At 44.7% G+C, this 15,546-nt stretch overlaps 1 protein-coding gene across 1 annotated transcript; it reads left to right on the top strand.

Moving 5' to 3' along the window:
- Window positions 1–8,059: 8,059 nt before the first annotated feature.
- T265_10119 (hypothetical protein) lies at window positions 8,060–15,297 on the top strand (the record flags this gene model as incomplete). The annotated part of the gene is made up of 3 exons (XM_009176395.1): window positions 8,060–8,347; window positions 10,628–10,789; window positions 14,869–15,297. The coding sequence occupies 3 exons, from the start codon at window positions 8,090–8,092 to the stop codon at window positions 15,295–15,297; spliced, it is 849 nt and encodes a 282-aa protein (XP_009174659.1).
- Window positions 15,298–15,546: the final 249 nt, after the last annotated feature.

Below are 15,546 nucleotides of genomic sequence, written 5' to 3' on the forward strand. Positions count from 1 at the left end.
GACATTTGAAAATTATTGGCGCACATTCGGTATTGGCGCACATTCGGCTTTGAACTTCGTCTGCTATGGCTTCGGAAGTGGCTTTCGTTGAGAAATTTGTGGGTGTATCGTTTTCATCCTTCACGGCATTTGAGAAGAACTTAAATGAATTCATGAAGGATAAATTTGTGATATTTGTGCGTTAGTCCAGTAATCGAAGCACCAACACTATTTTGCGCATGACNACCGTGTTTGCTGGGTCAACGGTTGAAAAGCTGTTCGCGTAGCCTCGTTGAAACGGGGCACAAGTATGAATTGTGCCCCCTCTGAGGCGAGGACACATTCAGAGAAAGAATCGAAGCATCGCGGGATTCATTTTTTGGCCCGCGGATTTTAGGCCACAGTCGACCCAACCCTGGACCCCTCTTCAAATCGAGTATGCAAGTGCAGTTACTGATCAACGCTTTTTGGTGTATGTTGAGGCCTAGAGATATGACCGAAAATGTTTTCAGTGAGCTACCTACGGCTGCCAGTGCAGTCCTGGAGTTACGACTCTTTTCAATTGCTTCTAAACACCAACGAAAAAGTACTCAAGTCAAGTCATCGTCGATCGAGGAGGTTTTTTGGTAGTATGGCATAACACTCATCAGTCTACCACCGTTTAATCCACAGTCAAACTGCCAGGCGGAACGTTTCGCTGGCACTCCGAAGCGTGGCTTTTAGAGCCAAAATGAGGGGAACGACGTAAGTGATTGTGCGAAAGTTTCTGCTGGCATACTTAGTGACTCTTAGGCCAAGCGCGTCTGATGGAGTGTCACGAGCGGACATGCTCCGGCAAAGGAAGCTTTGAGAAACGCATGATACTGTCCAGCCCCAAAGATGGCTAGTTTGTCTCCGCAAAACAAGAATAAAGAACTGATTCATCTGGCACGCTGCTAAAATGAAAGCCAGAGACTTAGCACGCGACTATTATAGAAGACATCATAAGACGTGACAAAGTGCTCTGTGAGTTTCAATTTGGCCTAGTCAAATCGGTTTAGATCACACACAAAATCCGCCGATAATTACACAGTCCTCACTAAACGTGACAAATAAATTGAATGCTTTAGTAAACTTTGATCTTGGCACCATTACTGAAATCCCAAAAGCTGTTCCATTGGGACCCGGCTTTAGCTCTGATTTTGAAAGCAAAGCTGAACATACGGGAGTTGTAAGCCAGTGAAGCCACTGCAGACAGAATCTCGACTTCAGAACTGCGTCAACCACTTTCAAGTGGAGATTTTGAGCGAAATTCTGCACCGGCACCACTCTACCGCTCTCAGCTAGAGGTTGCTACAGCCAATAAGCCTATTACCCACGCGATTGGCCGAAAATCACTTGCTTGTCAGTCTAGCTTCAGGCTAAGGTCTGATTTGTCCAAAGTATGGACTCAACAGACGACTGTGATTCTAAATCTGCAGAATGCCGGTTGCCAATGCCGCGTCCGGATGGTGCCAGAATTTGCAGAATAGCGAGGCCGTATATAGTTTTTATACGACGTGCTGTACATGTATTCTTGACATGTACTTGGACGTTTTTATATGATGTGAACCTTGGAACGTTCAAGATTCAATTCAAGGTTAATTCAAGGTTTACTGGTCTAAAAAGCGATTAACTTTACAAGGACCATAGGGTGAACGTGTATACACAAAGGAACGCAAAAATATGCGTAATGTTTACTGAGTATCACATGGAGTTAAATAGTTCCAGATTCGGTTTGGACATAAGATGTGCATCTAAATTGTTCTTGAAAATGGTTAAACTCGGCGAATGTACAACATTGGGAGGTAGGGAGTTCCAAATGAAACATACGCGGACCGCAAAAAAGTTCCGTCGACAGTTCACCCTCGAGTGAGGTACCGCGAGCGAAAAGTCATGCCTCCTGCCCGTTCGTGTTCGACGTCGGACAAAAAGGTCTTCCAGCGGATGATTAGGTGTCTTCAGTATATTATATGTTAGAATTAGGTCTCCCCTGATGCGCCGATAGTAGAAGTCAAATAGGTTGAGACTGGCAATCCTGTCTTCGTATGGTTTATTTTGCAATCCAATTACCAGCTTCGTGGCTCGATGATATATTCGCTGTAGAAGAATTATGTCTTTTTGAAGCCATGGTGACCAAGCTTGTATAGCGTATTCCATGGTTGGTCGGATGTAGGTATTGATTACTCGGGGCAGTGCCAGTCGAGTGAAACGACCAAAAATCCGTTTTAGGAGCGACAGGACTTGTGAGGTCCTCTTGTAGACGGCTGTGCATTGCAAGGAGTTTTTTAAACAGCTGCTGACCCACACGCCAAGATCTTTTTCTTCACTAGTCCAAGAAAGTGGTTGTGGACCCAACGTATAGTTATATGCAAAGGGCTTCCCTACACGGAGCATTTTACATTTTTGGAGGTTAAACGGTAGTCTGTTTTTCAGTGACCAATCATAAAGTGTATCGAGATCTTTTTGTAATCGGTGACAGTCTTCAATGGTGCGTATGCTTGACCATATCTTGATATCGTCTGCGAATAAAGTGATTTTACTGCTCACGAGCTCAGGTATATCGTTTACGTATAATAAAAATAAAGTAGGCCCAAGAACAGAGCCTTGGGGTACTCCACTTGTAGCTGCAATTGGCTTGGACAGAGCGCCGTCAACACATACACGCGCGTCTCGGTCAGCCAAATAGATTTCAAGCCAAGCCAGCAGCTTTCCCGTAATACCATAATGCTCGAGTTTTTGCAACAATATGTTATGGTTCACGCGATCAAATGCCTTGGAGATGTCTAGATAGCATGCGTGAACGGGATTTCCATTGTCCACAGCTTGCGTCCAGTCGTCTAAGGTAATGAGGAGATTGGACAGACAGGATCTGTTTTTTCTGAAACCATGCTGGGCAGCCGAAAGCAATCCGTTTTCCTCTAAGTGTTTAATGATTTTGTTTGCCACCAGTCGCTCAAGCACTTTGGAGATCACCGGCAACAGAGTCACCGGCCGGTAGTTTGACACGACCGAACGATTACCTCCTTTGTATATGGGAGTGATAACGCCCTTCTTCCAGTCGTTGGGAACCACACCGTTATTTAGGGACGAATTGAATAACTCAGCGAGAGGTGTGCATAGGGAATGAGCACACTGCTTGAGGATAAATGGTGTTATCTGATCGGCACCGGGAGATTTTCTGTGATTTAGTTCAAGTAACGTTCGGAGTACACATTCTGGAGTCACAATTACTTCATGTAGGGAGGTGGGCGGTGAGGGAGACATAAACGACATCCGGCTTATATATTCCTTCTGACAGTAAACAGTGGAATAGAACTCCGCCAGTTCTTCAGCTGCAGCTGACGCAGTGGCCGTCAGTCCATTAGGGGTATGCAGAGGTGAAATACCCGGTTTCACAGACGCCTTATTATTAATGATCCAATAGAGAAGCTTCGGATTTTTTTCCATTTTCTCTAAAAGCATTAGCTGGTAATCCTTTTTGTCGCTCGCGACCAGCGTGTTGACTTTATTTCTTAGTAACCGATATTTTTCCCATGTTGTTGTTGTTCGGTGACGTCGGTATTCAGCCCAGGCTGCATTTCGCTCCAGAATCCATTTTCGGGTTCTGCTTCGTAACTTAAAATCGAATCCCATCTGAGTATTCTTTGGAACGAAGTGGGAATGCAAACGTATTTTATTGACCAAGTTCCCCATGAAGCTAGACCATTGCTGGTGGACGTCTGGACCTTCTGAATACCAGTCCGTACAATGACTCAGGGTATTCGACAGTGCTTTCGTGTTCACTTTCCTGATCATTTTAAGCTCATCATTAGGTCTCACCGCCGAACAAACATAATCAAAAATGAGAACGACGTGATCACTCGATCCTAATGGACTTTCATATGCGATGTTTTCCACAACGTTCTCTTCGCTTGTTATGATGAGGTCCAGAATGGAAGGTATATCTGATCCTCTATACCGCGTGTTGCATGATATATGATTGTGAAAGTCAAGATCATGTAACGTCTCCTGGAAGGCACAATCGAGGGAATTTATCGGATGTTGTTGAGTCCGTAGCAAGTTTGGGAGATTGAAATCACCCATAATTAGTATCTTACTTTTATACCGGGAAGCCACGAGGCGTAGCTTCTCCATTATGGTGTAATTGTGCAGTTCCTCCGCTGAAGGTGGTCGATAGATCACACCAACAACACAGTCGTTACCTGCTACCGTCTTTAACGAGCACCACAAGGTATCCGATAGTATCAAATCTTCATCAGTTAGCTCTTTGCACAATAGTTGCCTGCTATGGTAAATAGCTACACCACCTCCCCGAGAAATGCGATCCCGACGAAGAAGCGTCATTCCAGGGATGGCAAGTTCACTATCCGATAAGTGTGGCTGGAACCAAGTCTCGCTGATAGCAATCAAGTTTGGCAAATGCTTTTCACACAATTCAGATAATTCTGGAATCTTGTTAGTCAAGCATTGCGCGTTCGTGTATAAACATTTAATGGTGTTTATTGACAGTAGTGTTGGGCAGTACGCAAGATAATGTGCAGGTTGGGCGGTTATAATTGTGCCGACCCTGGCAGAGTCGGCAGCTGGTCGTTTTTTGAAGTTTCACCTACGGCTTCATCTTCATTAACCTTGGTCTCTTCTGTGGGTATATTGTTCCGCATGGATGTGCTTATCCTTAACTCCCTAGGGAGTAAGTTCCTGTGACGTTGCCATTGTGTTTGGATTAAGTTTAGCATATCACCACGAAGTAGTGTGAGTTTCAGGGGAGTTTCAGATGAGAACTAAGTTGAGGGCGCACCGTTACCGCAACATTTCGATTTTTCATTTTTGTGCAAAATTTCACGTCTGTTTTTCCTCGTTCAGCTCCTACTTATTTGGACACTATCAGTAGTAAATTTCGGCTGATGCTATTACCACAACCTCGGAAACCATTTTTCGTTAGTTCGTCACATACAAATTGAACCTGCACGATAAATACCTCATTTTCGACCGTATAGTTATACATAGCCGCTGAATGGCGCTTTAGGTATCACTGATTTGTGTCAAGTACACTCCCATTACATGCATGTAGAGACCGTGTAAGGCGCCAGGGACTATATCTAAAAAAGCATTACACCTTACGCAAAGACGGAGAGCGACTGGAACAAACGCTTAAAAACGCTGTTATAGTACATATAAACCAAATTAAGGTTCCATTTATTATTGAAATCCTACGGAGCATTTCATGACCTCCTGATAGGTCACAAAAGTGAAGAATCGAAAAGTTGTGGTAATAGTGATATTCGTAAATTTCCATCAAATGTACGTTCTGATTGCCCGCTACCATTGTTTAACCTGATCCGAATGAGGCACACTCGATATGGATTCTGAAGAAGTCCTCAGTCTGCTCCACTTTTTACACATTTGGTAAAACACTAACCTTCCTCATGAAAATAGATACGAGGATGTAAGACCTACGGCAGCTTCGCTACCGTCAAAACTCCGACCACGCTGTAGTTATAGCTCTATAAATATGGCCAACAGACCACGGTAATGTTCAAAACCTACAGCTTTCAAACGTGTGGATCTTATGGAAAAGTAGCCTAAATAGCGACTATCTGCTCATGTTCTACTACGGATAGGATCTAAGCCCTACGTTGGCAACTCATTTGTCTTCCGCTGAACGATAGTTTTTCTGCCGTCTGAAGCTCAAAAAGATGCCGTTTATGTACTAGGTGGTTGCAAAAATGAAACTGATATCTTGTGAAAACAGTTTCTGTCCGTTTACACTCAACCTTCTTATTGCGTCAAGAAATTCGAATGGTCTACTGGGGTCGCTTTTGTCCAACTGGCTCCAGTTTTCTGATGCACTACTTAGAAAGTGAGTAGCGTATAGGGTCGGGCATGTCTGTGTGCTTGTGGCAAACAGGTCGTGATGCCGTGGTCCTAGCCAAATACAGACGCCAAAGTTGTAACATCATGAATACTGATTTTTCGGTTTGGAGATGTCTTATCTTCGGCCCTCTGAACTCCAACCTATCGGCTGGTGCTTCCATCATTTTTGCGATCTATTCATAAGTACTATCCTCGTGCTGTTAGCGATCCCTGAGATAATGTCATCGTACCTTCGCACCTCCAGTGCATCCCAGGGTCTGTCATTACACCTAGACAACTTTGGAAGTTCAAATATTGACAGCATGAGTTGACTAAGATAGATTTGTGGTGTTCCACATTCAGCTGGGATTACGATCAGAAAGGTTATCATAAAACCTCAAGGCTGAAATTTCGACTTGCGGTGATCACGGCGATTGCGAGGACAACAAACTTTTGGGCTTACTAATGACATTAAACTTTCTCAGGGGTGATTTTCTTTAGCATGGGTGGAACGTTGTGAACGTGTCACTCTGGTTTGTACAATAATTTGGTATAGAAGCTGACAGCATTAAACTCAATCGATGCTTCACCATCCTTGCGTCTGCTTGACTGACAGCAGTGAGATTCAAATAGTTTTCATGTTCTTAGTTGACTCCTCAAACACACCAAGTACCTGCACAAACTTCCGCCCAAGTTCCTTAGCATTCTTTGTGTCACATCCACTGCCTTCCTTACAGTGTGCAAAGTCTCAGTATATTCAAAGTTTACGCGTATCTGACTGGTCGCCCCTGTACAGCTAGATATGCCTTCATGAAAAGCCTATATATTATTGGAGAAGAAGTCAGATCCGTTTGCATATACCCAAAGCGAGAATCCGCCCAACTTTACTTACGGCTGTGGGACCTAATTGCTTCGCGTACAAGAGATCCGCGAACTCACAGTTTTAACAATTGGTGTCATGAGCGCATCTGACAGCTTGATGAAATATCTGGCTTGGTGATTGAAGAATGCTGCTTCAGCATCTTACGCTCAGGCAACTACTGCAGAAGTTATGACTCCAATGATCCACCCGCTTTCCCTGAAAACCCGAAAGTGAACTTTACAAACTTTCACTGGTTCGTTCTTCACATCCGGGGGCGCTGCTGTCTTGCAGACGGCTTAGACTCTAGATCGGTACGTCATTTTAGACTTGGAGGAGTTGGTTCTCAACATACTGCGCAATATCCCTTACCAGGAATTAGGCACCAATCTACACTAACCTAGCCAGTGACCGCTGTCCATGAACAACAGTGATGTGGGACATCTGTGAAGCTGATTTTTCCTGCCTCACGAGACGTTGGTCTTAAATCCATCTAAGCTGTTGATGTATAGCGGCAGTGGAGCAACACTGGTCAAAGCGTTGACCAGGCATTCACCAAAATGTAGAGGAGCAATTTATAGAGATTTCGAGGCAAAATTATTAGATTACGTGGACGAAAACAACACATGGGTTTTACACTAGTACCTTCAAATAATATTTCAAATTCTAGCGTATTTTTTGACGGGACCTGTCATGTTGGCCAAAATTCATTCTATTTACTGGGAGTAAAATTGTGGAAAATATGAGTAGTCCAGTGAGTATATTAGCCACAAGTTCCCCCCTGCAGAGGCCTCCTACGTGTACCGTCCCAAGGGGTCAGTTCCATGGTTTAATTGATTCCGATCACCACTAGAACTTCGTTGTGAAAGACACATGCCAAAGTCTCTCCGGTTTGTTTGTCATCCAAACTAACTGCCATTGTCAAGTGTGTCTATTTCAGGCCGGACGGCCTGGTTGTTCTCTTGGACTCACAGTCCTTTATCGTGTCCCTACATCTCATAATTCTAGATCGGGTCACCCGGCTGTCATCGAGTTTTCGCGATACAGTACTCCACTATCGAAAAGGGGTTTAATAATAATAATCGTTCAGCTGTAACACCCTTTCGGTGCCCCGTTGCCATGCCACTTCCAGGTTGCCCAAGCCTTGACAGGAGAAGTGCAGAGGTCGGTTGGAACCAACGAACCTTCGGTCAGTGAATTCGCCCTTTAACCACTGCCTCTCTTGGGGCTTTTGGCTCTTCCAATAACGTGCTATCTGATGTCACTTCATTCCTGTTTCAGCAAGCTGTCACACTTCGGGGCGAAGCTGTGACTTAATGTACACTCCTCAGTTCCTGGCTCAGCTGATTGCAGTACCTCTCCATCACCTTTAGAGTGATGTCTCATGTGGTTACGATTTATCGAAGCAAGTCTTCTGATCTGGTCTGCAATGCACCTAGCGAATGGAAGGACTTCACGGTATTCGTGGCATGTGTGGGAGTGGGGAACGTTGGACAGCTTGCCTGTGATCTTCTGATACACAACCTGAACTGCGTACTAGCAGGAAGCCTGGACTTCGCTTGTTTGCCTGCCGTAGTCGGCCCGGATCCGTTCTCAAGTTCTCCTAAGGAAGACTCCCTGCTGACTTGCTCCCAAGTGCGATTATTTTTCTTTCTCTTTATCATTACAATTAGTCTGTCTATGTCGGTTCTACTTCCTGAGTGAAGTCTTCTCAAGAATTTGGGAAACGGTATCACACATTTAGGAGAATGTCGAAATTTCACGAAGGGCCAATCATGTGACATCATACACAGATATCTGGTAATCGGTCATTTCTGTGATGGGCAGGGTACTCCCGTTCAATGTTTGCTCTGTTTGTTCTTTAGTCCATATTGTTTGCTGGTAGTGCAACCCGGGCACTGGAGGTGCGAGACACCTAAAACTCCTGCATTCTACAAGTTTGTAGTATCCAGAATTACGGTGAACTGCGACACAAACTGTTGCGCTAGACGGTTAGTTTCACAACTGGTATATTATTCCATTGGATCTGTATGCTCTGCCTGGCTAGAACTAATATGGAATGATTGATAAGTTAGACATACATCCGCAATTCACGGTGGCAATATAGGTTACTGTTAATGGATCTGAGATGTAGAATAAAGCGGCTTAAGATAGGCCAATATTTTTTGGAGTTCCTTATGACTCCTCTCATTTTGTTTTCTTAGTAATCTGGTTCACTCTGGTCTGTCCCACGGTTAGCTGGTTGGTGCCCATCACTAAGAAATAATAAGGCAACTCATACTCCAGCGAAACTAACACTAGATTATGCTCGTCCATAGGTATTTTTCTTAGTGATTTTCCGTCCCGAAAGACAGCTTATTCCCTCACGGAAAAACCATTTACCGCGAACATGAGTACATCAATGGTAGCAGTTGCAAGTTGTATAACTCACTTAATTGTGATGTTATCCTAATTTTTACTCAGCGCTTCTGATGAGTGGCTTCACTACGTTGTTCTCCCCCAAAGTTGGACAAGAATCCAGTTCAACAGTCTCTCTGACGTCCTGATCAGAACCCTGTAATTACTTAGGTCTCTGCTTCTCATATGTTGTTTCCTCACTTAATTAGATCCTATACAGTTTGCTGATATTCGAAACGACGCATTGAAGTTCAGTGCACTAGTACCATGGTTTTGAGTTTGAGTAACTTGAGGGGGCGCACAAACCTTGGCGAAACTGGTTGCGTTGGTTTGAAAGGAAGAGAATAAAACTGACCAACATACGCTAGCAATTGACATGCTTTCACCTTTTTAATTCTTATTCCTCGAAACTCGTTTGCTTACTTGAGCGCTTATCTGTACGTGTGTTGAATATGTCATTCATCTGTGTGCGGCACTTCATTTAGTCCTTTACTAGACTTGTTCGAATTTCATGTTTGCAACTGATAGCTGTTTCCATGTTCGGTCTGACCAACGTTTAGGGTATCAAATGTTTCCTCCGTTAGCACCATAAACGAATTTTTACCAACATCCACACTAAATTAAGGACTTTCAAATGCTTTAGGAGAGCCATATCGCAAAATCGGTCTGAAGACAGACTGCTTCGAGTTCAAGGCACCAGTGCGGTATGCAGAATAGTGCTTTACACTAACCGATCATTTTAAAGTTGTATTTGTTGGTGCTTCCAATTGGGAGACTGCAGTCGCGCCCACTTCATTCATTCCATCTGATTGCCTGGTTCACAATATTGTTTTATGAGTCCTTTCCTTGAAGTTGAGGGTTTGCTTGATTGGAACTTATGCACCTGGAAGGAATTCTTAGATGAAGCAAACTTGGAAAAAAAGCCCAATGCATGGAATTACGTTTCATATTAGACAACGCTAAAGGTAAATTAGGATATAGGGAGCATCGAATGAACACACAAACGTATAGTTTGTGTTCGGTTAAGAATTTTATCCTGAACAGGTTTTACGCACCACCAACGAAAAACTGCGATTATCTCTCAAAGACGTCTGTTTTTCAGTCCACGAATAATGGACATTCTTCATTGGCCTTTTTATGCGGTGCCAAAAAGTCCAAGGTACGCACTAGCTCTCAAGGCAGACTTTCGATAATCAAATTCCAGTTAAGGATCGACGTATGATTCTGATGTGTTTTATTGGGGACTGCAAGGACGGTGCTACAACTCAAGTAGGATACAGGACATCAGGTCGTAGCTTACGGATTGCCGTCAGGCTGAACGTTGGGGTTAGTGTCCAACTTTTATTGATGAGTGAAATGGCTGTGTTTTCCTTCTCAGATGATTTCAAGAATTGTTTACTAGACTCATAGTTGGCGACTCTAAGTGGCTAAGTGTTTGTAAATTCTCCATGGGTTTATTTTTATATTGCTATTCACTTAAGCTAAGGTCAACTGCTCCTTTCTCCACTTATTGCCCAGATCTACACAAACAATGGGCGCAGAATTGCAATACTCCAAATTCGCGCTCCACCCTTTTCCAAATGTCAAGGGAAGCACACTGAAGAACTAGCTCAATTTCTATTCAAGGCTCAGTTTTCGCGTGTTATACTACTGTCGAGCAGCTTTGCTATGCAGCGCAAGGTGAATCTATGTTGCTTTTCTTTTTCTTTGATGCGGTGATCGGGTATTGATGTTTTGGTCAACATTTGTTAAGCTAAACCCATGGGAAAGTAGCACGACGTCACGAAGAGACTGGACCTCACCATGGTGTGACGGTTAGCGCACCTCATTGACTCATTAAGCTATACTGGGGTTGTTCCCGCGACACTCAGAGTCTCTCATAGCAGGTTGGTCAATGGCTAAAGGTCTGACGAACACGGTTTCCTGGTCCTACAGGTTGGGGGTTGGAACATGTGGCGACTTGTTCCGTAGAAATGGTAATGCATTTGCACTTCCTGCCAAGCACCGCTACCTTGTGGTTAAGCTTTTGAGCCAAAGGCTTGTCCTGTCTAGGTGTGGGCGCCCTGGCATTATCCCAGCCCACATACAACCATGAACGGCTTGTATACAAATAAACTGATGCCACATCAGTCGTCGCGTGGTGCTATCAGCTGTGTCGCCTTACTTGCTGTATACAACAGGGCGGGTAAGCGAAAACGGACCACTGCTGACGCCACCCTTCTTTCCTTTTCACAACTTTTTCTTCCCCCTCTCCCCACCTCATTAATGACCCTCCTCTTGTAGATCCAGCTTTTAGGACTGATGACTCCGTTTGTCTTGCATGGAGCCGCGCAAGGTGCGGACAAATGGCTTTGCAAGTGAGAGATGAAGTTATCAGAATTTTCTTCCAGAGTCTCTTCCAAATGCTCAACCATCAGATGTGAACTCATACTGGGATGAGGTTGTCACCTCCTTGTATAGTGCTTGGAATTTCGCCTGTCTCACGGCACCACCAAGCGCACCCAAGCACTAGATATGAGACTGAACAGTGGCACTGCTTGAATCTCGAGAAATATCCCAGTCAGCCCAACGTAACCTGATGCGATGAATTATCAGACGTCAAGTGAAGGTGAGGATGGAAGCCGACCCTGAAGTATGGTGGACACAGAAAGCCTAGGAAATGCAAGAGGCCCGGAAAGCCGGTAATGCTCGAAGATTATTTCAGTTGGTCCGTGCGACCAGTCCCCGGAAACCATCTGTGAGTGAATCCATCAAAGATCTGAAGGGAGTGACCATATCGACCGTCGGGCCGAATATTTCGAACAGCACTTGTCGTAGCCACCAGATCGCTCCCATCTGGAACCCACAGGTGACGTAGAACCATTGAGGGTGAACGTTAAACTGCCTACGGCCTTGGAGGTTTATGACGGCATATGTTCTCTTAAGCGCCATTAAGCCTCTGGTCCGGATGATCTCCCACCCGCTCGGAGATATTAATGCACAAGCAGGCAGGTTTAGCGTATCTGAGACCCAGTTAGGATGTCGACATGGATTGAACTCGGTACGTACGGTGAAGTCCTCAGGCAGCGTTTGTTTGATCTGTTTGCTTGCATTTGAGAAAAGGAGTCTGTCCCAGACATCTGGGAACAGTCGATGATAGTGCCCATTTTCAACCACAGAGGCATCAGCTTGACCCAGGTTGTAACGAGACTGTTGGAGTCACTTATGCTTCGTCGCCTTACGGTGGCTCGTGAGACATTGACTCGAGAGCAACAAGCAAGATTCCGGCCTAGTAGGGGTTGTGTTGACCAAATCGTCAGGTGCTAGAACAACGCCATACGTATAAGCGGCTCACAGTTCTAGTACTCCTGAATTTCCAAGGTGCATTCGACTCGGATGACTCGTCTGTTCTTCTTGACACGTTTGCTCACCAAGGAATGTCCCAGATATTCTTGAACATAATAAGCTCTTTGTATTCCCAGACTTCCGGACTTGTGAGAGTATAGGGCAAGCTCTCCAAGAGCTGCCATACACAAAGTAGTGTCTGTCAAAAATATCTACCCCCCTCGAATTCCTGTTTAACTTTGTGATCGATGAAATCATCAGACGAACGCCGGAAGGTCTCCAAAACCCCGGTGTTCAAACAGCCTGTGACGAAAACTATGTCGGTCTGGAATATACAGATGACATAGTTCTCGTCTTCGAAGAAGAGAAGGCGCAGGTTTTTCTGGATGAACCGAACAAAGTCATTCCGTCCTTTGTTATGCATTTCGTATCCTCAATGTGTAAGGTTATGCTCGTCGACATGCAGTCACTGAACACACCACTTACAATCCATGGAGAACACTCGAAGTTGTGGAGCGTTTTAAGTACCTTGGAAGTTGTATTAGTTACGACTGTAGTGTGACAGATGAGATCAACGCACAAATTTGCAAGGCTCGGGTCCCGTTTGCTAATTTGAGACAACCATGGCGTCAAAACGGTTCCTCCCTGAATCTCAAGGGACATGTGTATCAGGATAGAGTGCGGGCTGTTTTGTATGGCTGTGAGACTTGACTTGTTCGAGCAGTGGAACTTAGACGTCTTCAGATGTTTGGCAATCGTTATCTTAGGACAATAGCATCATCATCGTCGACAGCATGACGTCAGTATTCAACACCGATGCTTCAGTGCCGTAGGACAATAGCTCGTTTGTGTTGCGTCCCAGAATCCGTAACGAGGCAAATAGAAAGCGCCTTTTCGGTTGTGCAACGGGTGCTACCATTGAAGAATGTGTCCAGCACCATAAGCTGCGTTGGTTAGGCCATGTATTGTGTATGCTGAACCATTATTTGTCGAGGAGAGTGCATTTTCCCTGCCCAATTAAAAAAGGCGGAAGCAGAGAGGTGGCCAACCCTTTACCTGGCGGAGGGGCATATAGGAGATCACGAAACGTTATGGTGCTATCGGTGCTACCAGGATGGGGATCGTGTGATCCCCGCTGCGTCTGGTTGGAGACGCTTCAAGATGTGGATGCCAACGGATGTCAATGGCGATCTTGTTGTCACTTTCTATCCAGATTGCCTGAATGAGTGTTTGGAGGTCTAGGCACCTCGGAATGATTGTAGTAAGCCAGCACTAAGTCCCTTTCCCCGTCAACCTTTATTCATTCTTCACGATTGGGCTTCCAACTAAATCATGGTTGTACGACAGCATCCGTGTTGAACACTGTCCTCATGCTGTCGATGATGATGGTGATGAGCATGACCATCATTGACACAAAGGGCATACATGTACATTGAGTAGATAAATGTGTCTGTGTTAGGTTACAGGCATGTGTGGTTACTAGCTTCGCCACGGGACAGCACGACTGTGGGCATTTGTGTTTCCGTACAGGTTTTGCGACCGAAATCATGTACCAAACAGTAACCGACTACAAAGATATCGCGCAGAAGCGAGTGGACTAAACTCTCTTCGTTGATCAACAGTAAATCATTGATCTTATCAGTTTTTTTTTCGAAGGCATACACCCTACAAAATAAACTAGGTGATCGTCCGGATTAATCCGACTGCTTCTCCAATCAGCTCAGCTAACTATCCGGGACCAGGGGCCAGGAACTTTAATCTAGTGGGGATGGCCACCAATTTTCGTCCAAATTTTTTCCGGGTGTCTGGTGTTGAAGGCAACCCTGCTTAACTTTTTCATTACAAAGCTTTATTTAGGCGAATTGGCACCGTTGTTCTACTCTGGTAGTACCACCATTACTATGTGAAGTTTCTGTCTTACCCTAAGGGAAGGTTCCTTCTTATAAGTACTGTCTGCTTTAGCGAAATGAACAGTAAATGGTTACTGGGTCAAGTTGAGTTTAACGTTTCGGTCTTAAGCGATGTGACGCCATCAGTGCATCCTTATTTAGCGAGGTGCAGAGGTGCGTCAGTTTACAGCTATAGACGTGCCGCCACACAGCGATGTACTGATGTTGGAAATTCAACGTTTGAAGTCGCGCTGCCCAACTTAGCAAACAAGCAGACATTCGTGTATGCGAACTCAGCCGTCAGTATCCTCATTAGCAGAAATGAGCCGTAAAATCCGTCCTTGTTTTATGCCTTTTCGATAGTTCTCGAATGATGCTTTAAGAGCAAGCTGATTTTGCCGCGTTTTCTCTAAGGTTACAATTATGACAGTACGACAGCCGGATAGTCTTTTATGTGTTGTTTAGAATTACTTTTCGACAAGAAAAGGCGGATTTCTTACTACAACTGTTTTGCACTTACATTGGTTCTACTTTTTCGTCATTCAGGATGCCGAGCTGATGGCATCACCACTTCGTTACGCGATAACAGAAAATTTTAATATTGCGGACGTTCAGAGGCTAAAATCCAAACAATGGCCGGTACTGCTGGAGCACACAGAAGACCTGGAAGATGACTTGCCAGCTAGTAAACGTCGTGCTCGACCAACATATCGACTTCTTGGCTGTGGTATTGCCAGTCGTCTGTTCGATCGATTGAGCAAGGGTCCCGAAGGCCAACTGCCGGTATGCCTTCTAAACATCTTCGCTTCCGAGGGAGACAATGCTGGTGACGCCCTGTACATGGTACATCAGTTGAGTGATTGGTTAGTACTCCTGGACAACTCAAGCGCTGATAAGACTCCTCATGAAGTTTGGTTACCACCTCCTTCGTGGTCCTTATTGTATGGAACCAGTGCCTTGGAGTCATTGTACTAATCTTTCGAATATAATACAGTCTTTTTGTATTGACTTTTTAGCACCTGATCTATGGCTGAAATGTTTCGTCATTGGTTCAACTTCATGGTATTAATGCGTGTTCATGCCACCCCAATTGTGTCTGTTATGCTTATGATCAGTCTGCATTTGGATCTTTTACCGTTTGGTGCGACTTTTCAGTCTCCTGAAATTCGGTGACTAAGTGGTTTTCTTACAACCAATCGCACTTCGTCTTGCAAGATAATGCTG

This window comes from Opisthorchis viverrini (genome assembly GCF_000715545.1).
Source record: "Opisthorchis viverrini unplaced genomic scaffold opera_v5_343, whole genome shotgun sequence".
Taxonomy (NCBI): domain Eukaryota; kingdom Metazoa; phylum Platyhelminthes; class Trematoda; order Opisthorchiida; family Opisthorchiidae; genus Opisthorchis; species Opisthorchis viverrini.